This window comes from Meriones unguiculatus, chromosome 11, assembly GCF_030254825.1.
Source record: "Meriones unguiculatus strain TT.TT164.6M chromosome 11, Bangor_MerUng_6.1, whole genome shotgun sequence".
Lineage (NCBI taxonomy): Eukaryota > Metazoa > Chordata > Mammalia > Rodentia > Muridae > Meriones > Meriones unguiculatus.
In genome coordinates this window covers 33,669,048-33,691,161 of record NC_083359.1, presented here as the reverse complement: position 1 = coordinate 33,691,161, position 22,114 = coordinate 33,669,048, and the positions used below count along the sequence as shown (strand labels likewise).

At 48.2% G+C, this 22,114-nt stretch overlaps 1 protein-coding gene across 15 annotated transcripts in view; it reads right to left on the bottom strand.

Annotated features, from left to right (window-relative positions):
- Tenm2 (teneurin transmembrane protein 2) overlaps positions 1–22,114 on the bottom strand; it is a 1,501,569-nt gene that overhangs the window by 12,199 nt on the left and 1,467,256 nt on the right. For all 15 annotated transcript variants that reach the window (XM_060363849.1, XM_060363848.1, XM_060363851.1 and 12 more), the window contains 4 exons: positions 17,735–17,910; positions 15,930–16,165; positions 4,074–4,370; positions 333–1,947 (listed from right to left, as the gene is read on the bottom strand). In XM_060363849.1, the coding sequence (XP_060219832.1) occupies positions 333–1,947; positions 4,074–4,370; positions 15,930–16,165; positions 17,735–17,910 (2,324 nt within the window). The remainder of the gene's footprint in view (positions 1–332; positions 1,948–4,073; positions 4,371–15,929; positions 16,166–17,734; positions 17,911–22,114) is intronic.

Sequence of the window (22,114 nt, the reverse complement as noted above, 5' to 3'; positions counted from 1 at the left end):
TTGCTAGAGAGACTGCCACTTGCCCTAGGCCTTTTGGCCCATTAACGGGAGGGAGAGAATTCGAACTATTTGTTTCGGCCATGGGCCTCTCTTTCAGCTGACCCCTTCCGCTGGGGTAGAAAGGACTCTCAGAAAAGTCACTTCAATGGAACAGACGTGAAGTGGTCAGGGAATGCCCCAGGATATCCCCCCTTACTGTGCCTCTGCTTTCCTGGGTTGCCAGCACTGGAGTTCTACCATCATGTGTAAGATCCTTCCCCTGATGCCCAGCAGTCCCCCAGGACAGCCACCTGACAGGAAGTTACCGCCACACCCGGGCAACAAAGTCTCACCTGTCACGTAGTTCTTCAAATCCAGTTCATTGCTCAGCGGGTTGTTGTTCTTGAACATGTACAGGTTGAAGGGGGCCGGCTCCTTGCCCACATTCCTCCACATGGTGTAGTCGGGGGATGTCCAGCGTCCGGCCAGCACGTCATAGTCACGCTGAGTAAAGTGGACAAGCTTGGTGAGCGGGTCATAGAGGCCCCCGTGGAAGCCAATGACCATCTGAAAGTCCGGATTGGAGTCATAGTAAATCTCCCCATAGGCCGTGTACTGCAGTTGCTTGATCATGAGCCCATTGATGCTGAACACAGCCAGGGGGGTCCCGGTGTTGTCCGAGGCAACGTAGTACTCCTCCCCGCTGCTGCTCTCCATGGCAAAGAGGTGGCCCTGGAGGTCATAGTAGAGCGAGGTGATCTCGGAGTTGGAGTGGTTGTAGACATGGGTGATCCGTGTGGGATTGTGGAGGTCGGAGTAGAAGTACTGCAGGTGGTGGCCCAGGTTGGTCTTGTAGGAAGCTCGGCGGCCCACGCCGTCGTAACGGTACTGCACGCTCCACCCGCTGGCCTTGTTATACGCTCTCGTTAGAAGGCCCTTGGAGTTGTATTCGAAGATGTCAGACCCCCTCTGGCACAAGTAGCCATCATCATCGATTTTGTACTGCACGTCCCCCAGCCTGGTTATCCGGTCACGGAGGTCGTAGCGTAAGGGCATGAGGCGAGCACTGTTTCCTGGGTTTAGCAAGTGCAGGTTCCCATTGAGGTCATAGCTGTAGCGCCAGGTAGGTCGGTCATTGACGGCCACACTCTGGAGCTGGCCATCCCCGTCATAGTCGTAGGTGTACTTTGTGGTGTTGGCATAGGGCCCCAGTTTCAGTTCCCTCTTGATGACCCTGCCCATGCTGTCGTATTGCACGGTCATCCAGTACATGAGGGACCGGAACATCTCATATTGCACTTCCTTAATGCGCCCGTGGGTGTCAAAGTGCTTGCTCAGTGTCATGACGGCGGTGGTGATGATCTGGTTGATGTCATAGTAGATGACCCCAAACTTGCCGAAATGCTCTACCTTCCCGGAGATCTCGTCGTAGCGGTAGAGGTCAACAGGAAGGGGGGTCTCGCTTATGACAGGCTTGATGCTGGCAATGCGGAAGCTGTTATCGTGGTAGGTGTAATCAAACCTGGCATTGATCATGCCTTCCTCAGAGAACCTGTAAATCTGCTTGTCAACAAGGGGCCCCACCTTTCGGTACCTGATGGTACAGGAGAAGCCCCCGCTTTGGAGATTGACCATCTTCAGAACGCCGGTGGTCTCGTCATACCCAAAGGTGACCGCAGTGCTGTCGTAGACTATCTCGGATAACTTGGAGAGTTTTCCATACTTGTAGAACACCTGCCGCCCAGTGCCCAGGAAAGATGTCTTTAGAATGCGGCCATCATCACTGTAGTCAAAGATGACGGAGGCATTGCTCTCTGGTGGATTGTAAATGTTTCGGATGTAGCCAATGGAGGTGTGTGTGGACATGCTGTGCCGGGCGACACTGGGCATAGTGACTGCATGGAGGCGTTCAGAGGAGTCATATTCAAATATGTACTGACGTTGGCTCTGCAGCAGGAGGACCATGGACTGGGAAGGAAATAGGAACAGATGAGTTGGCTCTTTTTGACCAAGCACCCGGATGAGAGAATTAACCCCATTTCAAAACCATGGAGGGTGGAGGACTTCCCCCCTTTTTCTTTCCTTCTCTTTCCTTTCCCTCCTTTCCCTTTGCCTTCTTTCCTTCCTTTTCCTCTCCCCCTTCCTTCTTGCTTGCCTTTCTCCTTCCTTCCTTCTTTCTTTTCTCCTTTCTTCTTTTCTTCCTCATTTTTTCTTCCTTCCTTCCTCCTTCATTCTTTCCTTTCTTTTTCTTTAGTCTGCCTTGGAACCCACTATGTAGACCAGGGTGGCCTGCAACTCACAGAGATCCACCTGACTCCATCTGGCTCCCAAGCACTAGGATTTAAGGCACATACCACCACATTAGATTGTGTGGGCCTTGGACCAAAGACTGAATAGGCTCCCACGGCACTGATGGTTCATGGGGCTAGCTCAGAGCAGATCTTACCAGCCTTTAATGAGGATCTTGTGATAAGGCATGCTGACTCAGTGGGCCTAGGCAGAAGCTGAAAGCCTACATTTGTGTCCCCACCCCCAGAGGTGACACAACTTTGCCTGCAGCGAGTGTGGAGGGCCTAGTGACTGGCAGAAAGCATGGGTTTGTCTACAGGTTCAATGGTAACAACTCTGTTCGGAGCTCACCCGCCAGTGGCCATGCTGGAGAGAGGTGTGCGTTCTGTTTTTATTGCCTATGCTAAAATATGAAAGCACTTCTTCCTTTGAGAAACCGATAGAAGATGAAAAACCCTAGAATCAGAGACTCTTTGGAAAGAAACAGCCTCAGCAAGAGGCAGCTGGAAGACTCCCGCCTCCCTGACAACCATTCCACGACTCAATGTCAGAGTGAGAACAGCGTAGGTGAGGCTCTTTCTGTATGTGAGTTATACATGAATATGTGTGTGCATGTGTGTACATGTGTAATGCATGTATTTCGCCTTTGCATGTCTGTGGAGGCTAGAGGTTGATGTTGGCTGTCTTTAATTGTTTTTATCTATCTATCTATCTATCTATCTATCTATCTATCTATCTATCTATCTTTGAGGCAGAGTCTTACTATGTAGCCCTGGCTGGCCCAGAACTTGATATATAGACCAGGCTGGCCTCAAACTCATAGAGATCTGCCTGCACGTCTGCCTGGAAGGGGCTGGGGCTAAAGGCATGTGCCACCACAGTCATACTACCTTATTGTTTGAAATAAGGTCTCTCACTGGACCTAAACCTGCCATTTTGTTTAGGCTGGCTGGTCAGCAAACTTCCAAGAGTTTCCTGTCTCCATCCTCGCTCCCCCAGCATTGCAATCACAGGTGTGTGCCACCATGTAAATTCTATGTACATTCTGGGGATTTACTCGGAAGTGGCAAGCGCTTTACTCGCTGAGCTATCTCCCCAGCCTCTGTGAGTTATCCCATGTGATGTTTGGGTCAGAAAGGAAGACTCCAGCCTGTACCATGGGCGAACCAGACTAAAGGACCTGCCCAGGGACTAGATGGCCAAGGAGGCCTTTCAAGGTCCCAGCAAGTGCTCTTAGAAGGCCTCTTCATTCTGTTCTTCCACTAGGCCTGCCTCCAGCAAGGATCCCCACATCCGTGCTGTCAGACACAGGGGACTATCAGAGAGAATCTGCTGGCTGCTCTGGCCAAAGTGGGAAGGTGTAGCTGTGTGTACTTGAGTTTCCAGCAGATTTCCTTCCCCTAGTGGCTTAATTTAGGGCAAGCAGAGTTCCTAATTTATGTGCAATGCTTTGTCTTGCTGTCAGTGGTTCTGTTGATTCAACATCACTGCCTTTTCTGTTTTCATTTTTGTTTTCATAATTAAATAAAACAATCCATCCTTTTTGCCATTACTGGCTGTCTAGCATTTTTTTTTCTTTTAATGGTAATAGTGCCGATCTATGAATAACATAGCTTAGTTTCCTGGGGACTCTTTCTCTTTCCCAGTGTTGGGGGAACATGAAGGGAGCCATGTGGAGTTATTAAAAATGTTAAGATAACTTATGGCTAGAGAGCTCAGGCTGGCCGGAAGAGGGCATTGACCAGGATGGTGGGGGAAAGCGGGGCAGAAGCCCTGCTGATGGGCCGTGCAACTTGATCACCCACCTTGTCAAGATAGGAATAGCTCCAGACTTTCCCGTCGGCGAACATGCGGGACACAATCCGGCCCTGCTTGTCAATATCTGTCCTCTCGCTCATGGCCCCGCGCTGGAGACCAGCCAAGCGCCCATTGAAGAAGTAGGAGACGTTGACAGCCGCCAGCCCACTGCTTGGGAGCCACAGGAAGGGACGGCCCACCTGATCATAAATGATCCTCAGGGTGAACTTCCGGTGGTCGTCATAGATCTTCTCCGTCCGGATATTCCGGTCATAGTCAATGGACAGGAGGTTCCTCCCATGGACCTAGAGAAACACAAAGGTCCTGGTTTGAAAGGCATGCACCAGGCTGCTGCTGTGGTGGTCAAGGAGTTAAGGGTGCAGAGGAGGAAGAAGGCCGGTATTCCATGTACTTTTAGAGTAGCATTTCTCTACACAAGGTTTGCACTGGGACAGAAGTGAGGCTGCTTTGGGTCAGACTCGGCTTCTCTGAGTACACAGGCAGCCCTCGCGCTGCGCAATCACGGAAGGCCGCCACCCCAGCCTGGAAAGCGCTCTTGGTCTGTGAGACCGCAGAGTACAAAGCACACAGCTGCACACCACCGCCCTGACGCAAGGCTTCTGAGTGCTTCGCCTGTCTGCCCTCACAGCAAGACAGTGTATATTTTTCTACAATGTAACCTTCTCTTTTGGGAGGGTGCCTATCTTCAGTCACCAGCTCTAGTAATGTTTAAGAGCAGGTGTTGTGATTTCTTATGAAATATTGCGGCTAAAGCGGGGGCCTATTGCAGAGGGCTGGGCAACTCACATTTTACAAAGATCCGGGAATATAAATATAAAAATATAACTACAAAATTCCAATAGGAGGGCTTTTACTTTAAATATCTAGAGGAAAATCTTGCCATTGTGAGGGTTTGCAAGATACTGTTGAGGAGACCTCTGCAGGGCTGTGAATTCCAACAAAGGGAAAAAAGTGATTTACTTAGATTTGAAAGGAACAGGGGAACACGTCCAGACATAATTTAATATTTATTTAGAAGTTGATCTGATCAGAGGAGAAAGTCTGTCTCAAAAGGCAGAGCCGGGAGACTAGACTCTGGTTAGGGGCAAAGGAGAGGGGCTCCTGGGACCCGGAGAGCCCCAGCGCATGGCTGCGAGTGAATGAAAGGAAGCTGGCTCAGCCCAGACTCTTACAACATAATTTACTGCAACTCCGCAAGTCCCTGGGGTGGCTGCCGAGAGCGGGGGAGACACAAACATGCCGGGAGAAGAGTGGGTAGCTGTCTGCTGCCTCCTCACCTGCCCCTCCTACTGCGGCCGCACTCGGCGAAGATGGCTGTGATGACGGCAGGAATGCTGACAGGATGCACGCGTGCCGAGCTCTAGCACAGACAGGGGTCGGGTCAGAGGCTGCCCATCCACTGCTCAGTTAGTGCTCACAGAAACCACTCGTCACAAGAGGAAAGCGAGAGACCACGTAACGTGCTCCAGGTCACACGGCACGGGGCTGTGAGATGGCTCGGCGGGTGAGAGCGCTTGCAGTGTGGGCATGAGGATCTGAGTTCAGGCGCCCGCATCCGTGTAGGAAGCTCAGTGTGACTATGTGTACCTGTTACCGCAGGGCTGTGCATGTGTGCGTGTGTGTGTGTGTGTGTGTGTGTGTGTGTGTGTGTGCCTGTGTGTGTGTGTGTGTGTGTGTGTGTGCGCGCGCGTGTGTGGAGAGAAGATGACTGGGGCTTGCTGGATGCCATCTAACTTCCAGCGTCAGTGACAGACCCTGTCTCTAGAAAATAAGGTGGACAGTGGCAGAGCAGTTACAGACAGTTGTGAGCTGTGGATGCTGGGAATTGAACCTGGGTCCTCTGAAAAAGCCAGTGCTCTCAACTTCTGAGCCATCTCTCCAACCATAGTGCTAGATTTTTTTTTTTTTGAGACAGGGTTTCTCTGTGTAGCCCTGGAAGTCACCAGGCTGGCCTTGAACTCAGAGATCCACCTGGCTCTGCCTCCTAAGTGCTGGGATTAAAGGTGTGTGTCACCAACACCCGGCCATGTATGGGTGTTTTGTCTGCATGTTTATCTGTGAACCACGTGTGTGCAGTGCCCATGAAGGCCAGAAGAGGGTGCTGTATCTCCTGGGATGGGAGTTGCGTGCCCCCATGCGGGCTAGGAATTAAGCCCAGGTCTTCTGGAAGCACAGCCCATATTCTTCACCACTGAACCATCATCTCTCCAGCTCCAAGCCTGTGTTACTTCTAGTTTCTGTCACTAGGATTTGAAAATATTGTATAATGCCCTAATACTTTAATAGGTATCAGGTTAGTACTTTATGTAATCCACATCATTTCCGTCCCCTCTCTCTGTGTTTGTGTTTATGTGTGTAGGGACATATGTATGGAGGCCAGACACCGGGCGAGACAGGCTCTCTCAGGGTCTCACCCATTTGGCTAGACTTGCTGGCGAGCAAACCCAGGGTGCTGTGCTCCCCCTTCCCAGCACTGGGATTAGAGGTACGCACTGTACCCAGATTTTAAGTGGGTGCTGGGGGGTCAAACTCAGGTGCTCATGCTCAAAGGGCAAGAACCTTATCAAACAAGGTAGCTCTTCACTCCCTAGGAACATAGTGATGACTGAGCTGGGAGGGATGGCTTCCATAGCTGCACAAGCCGATTAAACCCAGGACACCCAGGTGTCCCTGGTCCTGGCTGTCTCCATGGACTCCTCCCCAAGAGGAGAGGACTAGATGTGGGAGCCAGGGTGTAGAGCAGACAGTGAACCCAGGGATGGGACAGGAACCACGTCGGGGAGGTCTGGGACGTGAAAGGATCCCAGCAGTTTAAGGGGGCTGCTGCCGTGAACGGATTTGCAGCGCTTGGAAAAAGGGTCTGGGAGCCAAAGCAAGAGGGAGGCTTACTGTTTGTCAAGACATCCAAAACGCGGTGCTGTCAGAGTTCTTGGGAACAGGGTTACAAGTCAGTCATCACTTCAGAGGAAAGCTCAGGAGGCTGGGACTCACACTACCCCACTACCCGGGGAAGACATTTTGAAAAACAACAACAACAACAACAAAAAAAAAAACCAAAACAAACAAACAAAAAAAACCACTGGCCAGTGTTAACTTTGAAAATGTGAAATTTCTATTAAACGCCCCAACCCTTCTCATAATTAAATGTAATAAATTCACCGAGGGCCCCACCAAAGAGACCAGGTCAGTTGTGTAATCTAAATAAAAACATTTAATTCTAAGGGCATTGTCCATAAGGAGGGTGCTCGGGCAGTGGGGTGTGAGACAGGGGAGCGTCCACCCGGCATGCTCAACTTTCTGTGGGGGCCTGCCCCCCAGTTTAGAGCATGCAGGGGCTTTAATTTAGCCACACTGTTCTCTTATTCCAAATTAAATTACCCGACTCGCAATATTTAAATTAACCTTGAGGCTTCCTGGAGAACATAAAAGTTATTTTGAATTATTTTCACTGCCAGGATCAGCACAATTCCCTTCTCAGCCGGCTCGGCAGGCATTCAGCGATAGAGAAACCAATTTTTAAATTAATACAATTTTGTGTTTGTAAGGAAGCCATTATTTTTAATTATCGGGCGTTTTCCTCAGCCTAGCTTCCCCAGTTAATAAAACTCAGCTATTTAGCATGGTTTTTATTTTTGCAGAGGGCAGATTTTGGGAAATAGTTTCCCCTCTGGGATTTTCCCCCAGCGTGTTTTGATCTCACCAAGCGCATGCCTGTCACAGGAAGGCTCATAAAAAACCCCAAGAAAAGGAAACACTGTCGTCAAAATGGCCCTGCTGGGCCCATCATGGGTGACTCTAACTCAGCTCTAGGGGCAACAGGAGTGTGTGATCTGAGAAACACAAAGGAGGAAATTACACTGTGCTAGCCCTCTCCCAGGAAACAGAACGGTAACACAGCGGGGCAGATTTCAGCTAGACACACAGAAGACAGGCAGTTGGCTCCTGGGATGGGAAACCCAAGGAGATGAGCGAGGGAGGTTGTGAGAGTCTGCAGTGATTAAAAGCGGACACGCCTGCCTTTGGGTTCAGCTATTCACAGGAAAAGCCTGTCTAGGTGACATTCTCATTCCCTTTCTGGGTCAGTCCTTGGGGACTTAAAAGCACCCATCCCCAGTTGCCACTGAATAAGACCATATGCCACAGGGGGAATCAGCATTTGTGCAGACAAAACAAGTTGGTATAAATTTAATATTAGCTTAAATAATGCATCATTTGAGGGGAGAGCCTCTGTAAACACATTAAATAATGGATTCCCCGAGCAAACATTATTTTTGGATGACTAGCTCTTTTGGGTGGTGATGGGGGAGGTGGGGAAGGAAAAGGTCCAAATCTTCTTCTTCTTTTTTTTTTTTTAATTAAAACAAAAAGATTTATTTATTTATTATTTATACAGTATTCTGCCTACATGTGTGCCTGCAGGCCAGAAGAAGGCACCAGATCTCGTTATGGTTGTCAACCATCACATGGTTGCTAGGTCTTGAACTCAGGTCCTTTGGAAGAAGAGTCAGTGCTCTTAATCTCTGAGCCAACTCTCCATCCCCAAGATCCAAGTCTTGAGTCATGGCTTGACACTGTGCCATTACAAAGCCACATCTTTACTGACCATGCCTCAGTTTCCCATTTCTGATAATCTGCAAGGTCCTTGTGAATAAATCCTCTGCCTTAGAATTCCATGTCCCTGGGGACCATGCATGAGGAAAGAGGTTGGAACGGGATAAGTGCATGAGCTCTGTTAACTCTGACCATCTAAAGTACTACTATGGAAAATCAAGACTAGAAAATGTGATTTAGGTCATCAGTGAGCATTAGTCATTTGAAGGGCTCCAAGGAACAGTCGGAGTCATTCTGGAAGGTTCTCCAAACTTAGAACAAAGGCAGAGGCAGAAGAGAGGGACTTTTTGTGACATCATCTCGAAATCCCTTTCATTCATGCATGCATTCATTCACTCATGCATGGATGCATGTATGCATTCAATATTTGCCGAGTACCTACTGTGTGCTTGCTACTGTGACAGGCACTAAGACAGAGCCGGGCAACTTTCTCACGACAACAGAGGCGGATGAACTCTGGAGGAGGAGAATCAGTGCAGTGACGAGAGTGAAGGCCAGCAAGCAAATGCAGAGTAGGGGTGGGGCCTGACAGCACAGGGGCTGACAAAGAATTTCCCAGAGGACGCGTTGGAACACAGGCAGGACAAGCGAGGCTCAGACAGTCCTCTGCATCTCTGCTAGATACTGTACAGGCTGCTGCGTCTCACAGATCCTTACCATAGCCACGGCAGCTCTGGCCCCTCCAAATCCCCTCATCTAGTCTACTTCATCCACACTGCTTTTTTTTTTTTTTTTTTTTCTGTTCAGGATTCTTGGAACCTTGCCTCCACAAATTCAGGGCCTTGGAACATGCAAGGATCTTAGTCTAGATGGCTCTTCTTCCACCCCAGGCCAGAAAAATCCCCATTTATTCCTCATTTGGGTTTCAGCTCAAATGTCATTTTTCTCAGAGTAGCCTTAACTTACCCATTCTTGTCCCCATTCTTTTTATTTTAATTTATTTTTTAATTTTAATTTTTCAAGACAGGGTTTCGCTGTGTATCCCTGGCCGTCCTAGACTCACTTTGTAGACCAGGCTGGCCTTGAACTCACAGAGATCCACTGCCTCTGCCTCTCTGAGTGTGCACCACCATGCCCAGTTATTTATTTACTTTTAAAAATTTATTTACCTTTATTTTAAGTGCATTGGTGTTTTGTCTGCATGTGATAGTTTCAGATCTTGGAGTTATAGACAGTTGTGAGTTGCCATGTGGTGCTGGGATTTGAACCTGGGTCCTCTGGAAGAACAGTCAGTGCCCTTAACCACTGAGCCATCTCTCCAGGCCCCCTATTCCCCATTCTTAACCTAGGCTTTTTCTTCAGAGCATCACCACAGTTTCTTTATATGCTATTTATCTTTTATCATTGCTTGTGTTGCTTTGCTGACACTTAAGGTGTTTTTCGTTTTTGATTTTCTTTTTAACACTTCTCTCCACACCATCCTAAATGCTTGTGTAAGTGTACTTGTGATCCTAGCACTTGGGAGATTGTGATGGTAGGACTGAAAGTTTAAAGCCAGCCTGGGCTACACAGCAAGGCCCTGTCTTAAAGAACAACAATGAAACAGTGCCTCACCCCTGACACTTACTGGGTCCATACACTCATGGGTACCGGGCCATGCCGGGGCCATGCTGTAGCCACCTGTGTTGGCTAAGAATGTATACAGCGCTGGCTGCCATTTCCCACCCTGGACATCCTAAATCTACTTTCCTGCCTTCTACCCTATTCTCCCTTCTCTGCTTCCTGCCTTGCATTCTCACTCTGCTAGGTCCAGATGCCCCTCCCCTCCCCCCAGCTCACTCAGCCCTGTCCCCCTCACCCATGAGAGAATGGGGACAGAGAGGAAGTGGCAGCTTGGAGACTTAAGTCTGAGACTGGAGGTGGGCATTCTACAAATTCTCCCTTCTTCTTCCCCAAATAAAGTTGGCTCTAGGAAAACAAACAAACAAACAAACAAATAAAGAAACAACCCACCAGCAAGGGAGCTGGAGATATGGCTCGGTGGTTAAGAGTGTGGATTAATTTTGTAGAGGACCTGGGTTGAGTTCCCAGTACCCTGTTGGGCAGCTCACAACTGCCTGTAGCTCCAGCTTTAGGGAATCTGATACCTCCTGGACTCTGAGGGTATGTGCTCTGCCTCATATAGACATAATTGAATGTTTTCAATCTTTAAACCAGCAACAACAAAAGACTTTCTAGTACAATACATTGTCCAAAAGTGAAGTACTGTTTGCTTAAGAGAATTCAAGGTTTAATGTGAGCACAGAGGCTTATCTTCTAATTATGTATAATTCAAACTAATATTCACACTGAAGGTGCTGCAAACTGTTCCGGATGCATTAGGCATGCTCTCAAGGTCATATAGGGTCTTGTCTGTTTTGGTCACATGAACACACTGAGTGGTTAGTAACTGTGCCAAGACTAAACACCGGATAGGTAAAGAATGAATGCACCATGGACAGAAGGACAGATGAAGGACAGAATGAAGGACAGAATCCAGGCTTTCGAGGCGATAGATGCATGTTAACAGACCAGCCTGGGCAGGCCCTACACAGAACTGAGTTCAGGATGGCATGATCAACACAGAACTGAGTTCAGGATGGCATGATCATGGGCACATATGCATGCTTACACCCACCTTCCTCCTAACACGCTGTGTGATACGCTACATAAGTAAAAGTAATTCACACCAGTGTGTATCATGCTAATTGTATGGAAACCAAAACAATTACTAACTCCCACTTTATATTGGAATGCTGATAACCGATACCAGCATCACAATGGAAGATTATCTTGGAAGCAATTTTTCTTTTGTTCTGATACCCACCTGTGTAGCTGTTTCTTGCATTTGCAATCTCTATGTAAATCACAATCAAGGAGAAATACCCTAGTGTCACATGCCTTCGTTTTCAGAGAGAATCAGGTACAAATCCACGTTAGGAGAGAGAAGAGGTTTTAAATCATAGTAGAAGGGCTCATTTTCAGTCCCCTCTCCCAGAAGCCTGGGAGTGGGTGGGGGAGACGGGCTTCTGGTTTGCCTGTGGCCAGACTCTGGAGGGATGGAAGACAGAATAAATTTCCTCCCTACCCTCTCCAGCTTAGTAGCCCTTCCTTTGTGCTTTTGGTATAAGACCCTCTTTTTTCAAACCTTCTATGGTCTAAATGACTCCCTTACAACAGTCAGGTTTAGAAATGTGACCTGGGCTTGGCCAAACATAGGTCTCCATCTCCCTAAACTGTGACTGGAGCAGGGAGGTGAACTCCACCCATGCCAGGGCCGGTCTCAGTCCCTCCATGGGAAGGCAGAGTTCCTGTTCCCTGGTTTTACTAAGCTGAGAGGATGTAAGATCTTGGCTAAGTCTTCTTGACCCTCAGTATGAAGCCCACTGTATCAGAAAATTAGACCAACTGCCAAGGTGAATACTATGGGGAGAGGGAAGGGGGCTATGAGGAAGAGAAGAAAGCGATGTTAACTCGGTGACGTCTTGGAGTCTCTAGTGCCAGCTGCTCCCTTGCAGTGTCCCACTGTGTGACACAGCACATGCCTGTTTTTTACCTTCAAGGTGGAGCCTAAAGAGGACAACGTTTATCACGTCTTCCCACAGGACACGCGCCACCAGTACTGTGAGGCGGCATGGTCCCCGTGTTCATGCAGCTGAGAGCTGCTGTGAAGCAGCTGTTTTCTGAGACGCCAGAGGGAACAGTGAGGTGTGGAGGAAAGCAAGAGGAAGTAACCTCTCAAGAAAGAGACAAGCCTTTGGGGTGAGGGGTCTGATGGAACTCTGGCCTTGCTCGACCCCAGTCAGGGAACCAACTGATCCTTCCAGTACTCACTGCCATATCACACGTTCCCAGTCTAAAAGGAAGAAGGTTTGGCTTTTTCATTGGCTAAGGCGTATTTCTGATAGGAGATCTGTGACAAGACAGGTCTCCAGGAACAGCTTAGGACTTCACTGTCTGTTCTGTTACAGCCAAGTTCTTTTGCTGGGAATTTTGGACACCTCTCAACACTGGACCTCACAGCCCTCAAGTGGTCAGACTTGTAGGAGCTGGCTGGTGCTGGGAAGAGGCCAGTCCATCTGGGTTAGTGTGTGACACTGCCAGTTGCTACCTTAGCTCCTGAGACTCACTCCACATGCTGTGCTGGGGCTACAACCTGTGCCATGGCTGTGACCAGCTAGATCTTCAACTTCCTCCCTGGCCTCTTTATCTTAAAAGGCAGGGCTGGGGTCGCACTGCTTCCCACACCTATTCTGGCTTTTAGTGTCTGGCCTCTCTCCATCAGCCAGCTCAGAGTCTGGCACAGCCTTCCTGGTCTACACGATCACGTGGAAGGCCTCTTGGAAGTCAGCACCGCACGGCAGCCAGGCTCGCTGCCAAATCCTATTAATCATGTGTGTTGCAATTCTCTCAGGCCTCTCCCTCTTCTCTCTCTTTTTCCCCTGCTGGAGACCAGTTTCTAGTTTGCATTACTGTAACAGCTCTGAGCCATCCCTCTCCTCCTGTCTGGTCTCCTCCTCGTCTGTCTTCCTCTGCACTCAGGGAAGCTGGAGAGATCTTTCTAATCCACGCTTCCCCACACATCACTCTGCTAATTAAGCCCTGGGACAACTCTCCATGGCTCTCAGGATAAATACCGGCCTGGTATAATACTCCCTTCCATGCGGCCCTGGCCACTTTCTCTCAGGCCTCACGAGTTTTGGAGGTTTTCTGAACTGGAGACCTCTACCCCAGTATCCTGGCCTCCTTGAGGGCGTCTTTCTCTGTCTGGAAATTTCTTTCCCATTATCTGTGCCTGGCTAATGTCTGCTGCTCTGTAGAATTGACCCCTACTTCCCCGAAGCACCCCCTGGTCTCTTGTCAAACTTGTGACCTCATTTGGGTTCCTGAAATCTTCTTTTGGTTTTTTTTCCCTGGTAATCAGAAAAGTCATTTTCCAAGCTTCCTGGGGGTTAACCTAACTGTTCTCTTCTGGGCACAGGGAATGAATGCATGTCACATTCATGCTAGCTCACCAAGCTCCCCTGAGCTGTTGAAACTCTCCCTCTTCTATAGAAGCTTCAGGGGCCGTGTGTGCTTGATTTAGTGGGATCCCAAACTCGGAGCAACTGGGTCTAGCCATCATGAAGAATTGCTGTGTGGCTCACTTGGATTGTGATGAGTGAAGCTTCTGAAACTTCAGGGCCTATTTGTTATCCAGGCTGAGTATCACTGCTCCTGACTGATACAGTATCTGATCCTCTCCTTGTGGTACTGGCTTAACATGGTGACACTCGCAATGTCTTTGTCACCAGACCTCGAGCTCCCTTGGCAGAAGGACTCTGCTTTTCTTTTTCTCTAACCTGCATGTTCCATGGTGTTAGACAAAGACAGACACTCAGTAAACCCTTCCCTACATGGATAAAAGATGCTCGGGCCTATCGGATGTCAGAAAAGGAGTGAAAAGAGATGGCAAGGCTTGCCATAGGGAGACAAGTCCAGACCTCTCCGGACTGAGATGGACTGCTTGCTGTGGCTGCCGACAGATGCTGCTGCAACATTCCTATAAAGGAACTCACGAAGTACAGGAAGGGAAGGCCACCCAGGTCCCTGAATCCACACTGCGCTCAGCACTTCCCCCAACCTTTCTTCCAGTGGCCCCCCCCATTTCCAGGAGTTTCTTTTATTTCATTCACTAAACAGTTTATGAACTGAATTAAAACAAATGAGATGCAAATAAATTCCAGGCTTTCTCCCTCATTTTCAAATTACATTTTCAGTCCACTCAACCTGTTATAATCTCATAGTGATTTTCATTTAAGAGAGCTAAATGGATATGTGATTATTGTTACAGGAACGAACACCAGACAATTAAATGTTGAGGTGTTGATAGATAAAACTGTGTTTTGATTTGCATAAACACGATGCCAGCAAGTCTAACCCTGGAAGAAACTCAGTTAGAAGACTTGCGTGCCTAACTTCTGTTAATTACCACAAGTACCATTATTAAGAATTTTAATATTCAGAGTTGAGATTATTGCCATTTTATTTTAGGGCCACATTTATCTTTATTTTGAAAACTTAGTCAAAATGCATAACTAATTTATCAAGGAAAAGGCACGATTACTACTTATAATCAACTTCTACAGTGCAGCATATCAAAAATCAATTACACAGCCCTGAATCCAGTCATTAAGGATTTAGCCACTAATCTCATTCCATTTTTGTCTTTAGGAAGATACCGCAGCTTGCAACTTTGCAGATATCAGCAGAGGAAGAAAAACATGGGAGTCTGCTGATAACCTAATGTGGGGAATTAAACTCCAGCCAGACAAAGGCAGAATCTTAATACGGATCGGCCTCCCTCTTCAGAGAGGTCACCTGGCTGGCTGGGTTTCAGAAGTGATGACCCGAGTTTGGCAGGTGCTCAGTCTTCCCCTCCCAGGGATCCGAAAGCACTGTTTGGACTTTGCCTTGTTCTGTGCCTGACTGTCTTCCTAGGACCTCTCCTGACCTGCAATTACCTTAGGTCTTTATTAGTCGACTCCTTGCCTGTCTCCCCTTTCTTGCCCTTAGTCCCTGGATGAGAGTGCCGGGGCCCTGCTTGTGTGACATCTACCTTAAGGACCAGCACAGGGCCCGTCTCTAAGTGCTCAGTAAACATGCTTAAGATATGATGAAGACTGAGCTTTCTGGTACTCATCTCCTCATCCTGGGAGAAGGGTTGTCACCACGCTAGAAGTAGGTCCCTCTGTGTGACAAGAACTGACAGGAGCAGGGTCCAGAGAGCTCTCTATCATCTAAACAGGAAGACGTGTGGGACTGTGGCTAAGGATTATGGCCAGTGAATAAGACAGAAAGGTGGACCTGCAGTCAAAACTCTGGCTTAGCCTGGAGTTTTTGCTATAACGTCCTGACGTTTAATTAGCTTCCTTGTTTCTCATCTGAGAACTGGGAGTGAGAGCAATGATCCCCAAAAGCTACCGAAAAGATTACAGTAATGCAAATAAGGTGTTTAACTTAGTGTCCACAGCATGGACATCCTCAATAGGTGTGTCTCAGTTTTTGCACACATGTCCTCAATAAGTGTTCTTTCAAAGATATAAGTTTGATCACTTTTTTTTTAACTTCCTCTTGGAATACCTCCCTGATTGCTCAGGCTGGCTGACATCTTACTTTGTGACCACACAGTGGTCTAACATCCCCTCTGCATTCGAGAAAGGGGCCCGGCCCCCTCCAAGCGTGTGGCAGGGACCGTCTTTAGAGCCGCTTACCCGGAGCTTCCTCCCAAAGATGGTGACTTTGCCTTTAATCTGTTCCTTCCTCAGGCGCCACTCAATGGAGTTCAGGCCGTTCTCCATGGGCAGCGAGATGTTACAGCGCCCGATGGTGGGGGTGATGGTGCCGGCGAGGACGTGGGGCTCACTGTGGAAGCTGACAGCCATGCCGTTGGCGTACATCACCCGCAGGGTCCCGTTATTGCAGAGCTGGTAGCTGTTTCGCACTTGATCTGGAAGGATGTTGGTGGGGGTGGGGGTGGAGAGAGAGAAATTATCTACTCGATTAGTCAGGAGAGAATAGAACCCCTATTTTTACAGGTTTCCATGGTGCTTTGCAGCTGTCAGTCTGAGGCTGCCTTCAATTAGCACACACACAATGGGAAGGTGAGTAGCGGAGATGCTACTGATCCATGGGAAGGAAAACATTATTAATATGTGGCACTCCAGAAATAATTATGCCATGATATTTTTCTTTTACTCACTGAAGACTATTAATAGCACATTTAAACATTTAAAGATGTCTATTGCCTACACAATTTGTGTCAATCAAATCCCTGAACTTTAACATATATATTTTAGCTTATATATCTATATGTATAAAATAATAAATGAAAGGCAAACCACTTCCATTTTTCCTCCCCTCTGGCCTATCATCTAACCCAAGGTTGATGTTCTAACCACAGGTCAGATGCACTGCAAAGCAAGTCCAGCATTCATCAGCACAGTGAAGAGAAAGAGCTACCTTCCCTCTTTTCATGGCATCATTGCTGCCTGTATCACGATGTTACCAAAGAACTTGGGAAACACACACAGTGTGAGGTAGTTGGAGACAGTAGGGGCTGATAATGGGTGTTTATCTTCCTGAATAGAATCTACACCAGTCAATCAGACTCCTGACCTTTCCCTGTATCAAAGAATCACATGCAGGAGCCTGCTTTCATAGGCACACTGTTTCCTCATCATCCAGGTGAGGAAGCCAGGCTGGGCTAGCCTTTGAGATGCCAGCTTTGGGGGAGTGAGCAAGGGTGTACCTGTCACTCAGTGACTCCGGCCATCATACAGAAGGACAGAATCTACATCATTAATCATCTGGCGGAGCAGAAATAGAGCCATTGAAACAGGCTTTGCCGAGGGATAATAGTCTAGAAATGTCATCATTTATCTGCCGAGACGACACTTTTATCCTCTGACAACTGGCTAGCCCACCGACATTATATCTTAATTAAAAGAAAAAAATTAATCTGCAAAATGCTGTTACTTGCCAGCCCCTGAGCTTGCCCTGGACTTGATACAACAAAAACAACGGGTGGTCAGAGACCTTGGGGATCCGGGTCCAGGCAAGAGATTGCTCAAGAGCTTGGATTCCAGGCCAGTCAACTCAATAAAACCATGTTTGCAAGAGAGAATCAGACTGAAACAATGAAAACAAAATTCGGTGGTGGCCCTGGAGAACAAACTGTATTTGTGACAATAATGACATGGGCTGTATTTTTAGAGGATGGAGGAAAAATAAAAGGTAAGAAACAGGAAGAAGGTTGTTGGGGATAAAAATCAGATGTTTTTAGATATGTTGATTTCTCCAGATAACTAAACCTTTGGTAAGAAGGTATGACATTTCCCTGAATCTGAGAGATTTACTTTTATTTTATTTTCTTTTTCCCTGGGACTGTTTTCTGGCAGAGTGGGTTTGCTGTAGACATTTGAGTAAGGCAGAAAGCAGAGCAATGTTCTGGATGTTTTGATGTCTTCTCAGGCGAGGGATTTCTGGCTCTGGAGCTGGGGATGAGCTCAGCGCATACCTTGCACCACTGTGTAGGAGGCCTCCACTGAAGAGAGGTTGGTGATCACAGTGACGTCGTCATCACGGTTAGAGTTCTCAATGTCAATGGTGATGGATTTCTCCATCTCCCTGTGCAGGCTGGTCACCACGCCTGTGGGGCGTGTCACGTTGGTCAGACGGCCCTCATGGTCATAGCTGGAAGAAAGAAATGCCAGTTGGAAGCACATCCTCCAGAAATTTTCTTGACATTCAGACCCACAGGAAGTCCAGACCCACCGGGACTGAGAAGGAGAGACCAGAGGGTGGAGGTCACTGGGTGGTGCTCTACACTGAAGCCCTGCAGCAACCCAAACCTCAGCCTGCCCCAAGGAACTGTGGCTGTGGCTTTCTTGTGCCCATTGATGTCACTGATTTCAGCTCAGGAAAAAGCTATCTGCTGGTCTCAGGCAGGGTGTGCTTAACTACCCCTTCCTGACCTGGTGGGAAGAGCTACTTCAGAGTACCCTCTGTTGCCTTTTTATGTGTCTTGCAGAACTACCAGGTCAGCGCTTCCCAAGTATCCACTCCATCGTGTCATGTCTCTGCTGAGAAAGCCACCGTACACTTACGTAGTTTTAAGTGTGTGTGTGTGTGTGTGTGTGTGTGTGTTGTACCCATGCCCATGAAAGCCAGAAGCGAACATAAGACCCTCTAGAACTGGAGTTACACGCAGTTGTCAGAAGCCCAATGTGGGTGCTGGGAACTGGACTTGAGTTCTCCAGAAGCGCAGTGAGTGCTCTTAATCACTGGGACATTTCTCCAGCTCTTAAGCCACACTGTTTCCCCTACTGGTTGTTCACACAATCCAAACAGAAGCTGGCATTTGAGACTGTGCAAGCCTTAGTCTTTTGCAGGGATACCACCTCATTCTACTCATCGCCTTGTAGACCTCTCAAGTCAGCCTGGACAAAATGCTACCTCTATGTCCTTGCTAAAGCCCTCCAAACCTAGCTTGGTCATGTAGTCCCAAACCAACCAAGCTCATGGACCCTAGACTGCTGGGAGACTCCCTGGACTCAACTGTCCTCACTATCCGTGTCTGACCATGGTATGATCACATTTGTTGCCTGCAAATTCCCTGAAGAGAGTTCTTTATGGATGTATATTGTCTTCACCCTTTCTCAGCAGGTGGGGCTGGCTTTGCTATGTCCACAATGGAAAGCATTTGCCCTCACTAGAAGACCACTCACTGTTTTTAGACTCCTCTGACCTTGGGCGAGGAAAATGGCTCTTCCCACAGTTTGCATCTGGAAAAAGCCTCTGTGCGCTCCTGCATGGGCCCTCGCCCTCAGGAGAGATGGAGAAAAGGATGGAGCAATGAGGCCTTTGCTTAGAGAATGAAAAAGGACACACAGTTGGACCTCTGGCAGGAGGAGGGCCTCCTTCTGAACTGGGGAGAGGAAGCCAGTTGGCAGGTTCTGAGTGATGGGTCCTGGAGCTCGGACAGTACATGGGAAGGATGTTCTTCATGGAGGAGCCCACGGGGAAGCAGTGGGAAAAATTAGTGATAAAGCATGCAATATCTTTAGGGAAGCGAGGAAACAGCCACACTCTGTGGATGCTAAGCTGCATGGCCAGCGGGGTAAAGGTGGTGAGGGTAACAGGAAGCTGGGGGAGGAGGGTCCAGCCTCTTGTCTCTGTCCTATCCCCTCCCTAGGGTAGTGTGCAGTGGAAATCCAGGCAGCACCTTCCATGCAGAAGCTTGATGCTGTAAGTACAGAGGGTACCCAGGCCTTCCAAGACAAAGGAGATCCCTTTGTGTGTGTGTGTTTTTCCCATACTAAAACAGTGGTTTCTCAGATGGGAGTCCAAAGATCCTATTTACACAAGTGACAAATTAGAACTATACTGAAGGATCAGTGATTAAAGATTACTAAATAATTACCTATACAGAAGACAGAAACCTAGGCGGCTGTCAAAATGAACAGTGTGGATTCCTATTTATTGGCACATGCGTCTGTGTGCACGAGCACACACACAGAAACAGAGTTGAGTGGAAAAGAGAACAAAGAACCCTCCCATCCTAGCATATGAGTTTGTAAATGTAGGCAAGCATCTCTGAAAATATACACATATAAATATTAATGGTGTTTTTCTGCGTGGGGTTTTGACTAATTTTTCGCTTCTTCTTTGGATATTCTTGTATCTTAGCAATTGTAGCTTCCTTTCACAGTTTAGAAGCAGAAAGCATGTGAAAGTATGAAAGCGGTGAGATGGTATTAATGTTTGGGTGTCTTGCACAGCACTTGCCTGCAGAGGTTCACAGAGCGGGGACTGTGTTGAGTGCATTCTCTGGAACCTGAGTAGGATCTGAAGTCCAGTCCTGTGAAGTCCCAGGATACCTGTAATGGGTCGGCTGCTGTCCATGCTTCTGAGAGGAGGAAATAGAGTTTCCCCTCTGGGGGAAGCAGTGGAGAGGGAGCACTAGGGGAGGCAGCAGACACCTCACAGGCTTGGGGAGAAGGCAGGCTCTCTGGCTTGCAGACTGACTCTCATGGGGGATGCAGCTGCCCACTGCTTCGCTTGTTTTCCCCGTGACAGACGTGCAGATTCAGCTTTTTGTGCAGAAACCCTGCCTTCAGGAGTAAGAGCAGTAATTGCCAGCAACGGGGTCTCAGGGTTAAGCCAACAGACCTGGTAGGACCTCTGTGGCAGGACCTTTGTGGCCAAGGGCCTTTGACCGCTTTATAGTCAGTAGACATTCACCAAACACCTCCATGTAAATGGCTGGTGTGAGCAATGGGGGTGTGGATGAGAAGGAAATGGACAAAATCCCATGCCTCGTGCCGATGAAAAGAGAAAGATAAATGAAGGATGCTCTTCCTTACTCTGGGGATGTGGCAGCATGGGAGGATCCCCAAAGCTCAATTCCTACATCTCTGTTTTGACTGGAACCCCAAAAGCTACCTTCTAAGACAGTGAAATGTAACTTCTGCGGAGTGGCTCATTCCAGCTTGGAAGACTGCAGACCTGCCGTTTCTAGAACATAACTGCTGAGCTTCATTCTGAGGGAAGTCAGCATCTAGACCGTGTGATACAGGCTGTTTCCCTACTGGGTGGATTTGGAGGAGGAGTTGGCCACAACTGCAAGGCACCTACATAGCTCCTCTCTTCTGGTGGGCCTGGCTTTAGGGGAGTTATATTTTCTACCCTTCTGGGCCTCAGTTTGCTGAGGTAGACTCTGACCCTCAGGAGATCGGGACCCATAGAAGTGGGAATGGTGAGAGTACAAAGTAAAGCATGCAGAAGACTCAAACTGCAAACCAAACGGACAGAGAGAAGCATCCAGGAGGTGTGTGTGTTAAAGCCTTAAACCGAACCTGCTGAGAACTAAAGGTGACACACGGATGGTCCCTGTAGAGGAAAAGAGCATTGGCTGGTGAAGTGTGATCAGGTGCCAGCACCTTGAAGGACGTGAGGCTGCTCAGAAATCCCCATAGAGAGCTTAGTTATCCCCAAGAGGGAAGTCGGGTCCAGGCAAGCAATTCTGCAATGAAGGAAAGCTCCAGCAGGTGGCGACAGCTTCCTTTGCATTCTCCCAAACCCACAGGCTTTCTGACAAACAGAAAGCGAACATTGTTGATTTAAAGGTGATCAACAATGAAGTCTTCTTTTTCTTGTCCCTCCCACCCCCATCTCTCTGTGGTATCCCCTCCCTAACTTACTAAATTCTCAGCTAGCAGCAACACCGAGATAGAAAGCAAGTCAGGGCTCTTAATGCATAACATTCGCTCACTGCGGTGGAGAGAGCCCAGAGGCTGGTAAATTCCGTTCAGTCTCCAGCAGGTCACTGGGGACTCAGGATTAGCAGCTTCCTCCAACCAGCAGCTCTTAGGTTAATACCTGTGGCAGCAGGCTTGCTTGACCAAAGCTGCTTCAGGAGCTAGGGAAAACAGCTTCTTTTTTTTTTCCCAAAGCAAACGGTAGAACTATTAAGTATGAGATAATTGTTAGGGGAAATATGACCAGCCCTCACATCTTTTAATATACCGAGCACTTTATCTGTATTGATCTGCTTCTGCTAAGGAGGAAATTCAGAGTTTATCTACCTGTCTGTGCAATCAAGTGTGTTGCTGGACCTATTGTTAAATCACAGGGGCCCCGCTGGGACCCTGCCTCTTAGTTTCTAATTTCCGCACCCATGGCAAACATGAATAATCAGTGGGGTTAATCAGCACTTTATCTCCCAGGTGCTGTGCGTGTCCAATATCCTGGAGTTTGAGCGTCAAGCCGACAACAGGAATTCCCAGTGCTGGCGGGGAGGGTGCTCCATATCACAGGCCTGATAGAGCAAATCATTTAGGAGTCAGGAGAAGGGACGTGAATACCCCGCGGCTGTAAGAAGTCATTAAAGTTAGGA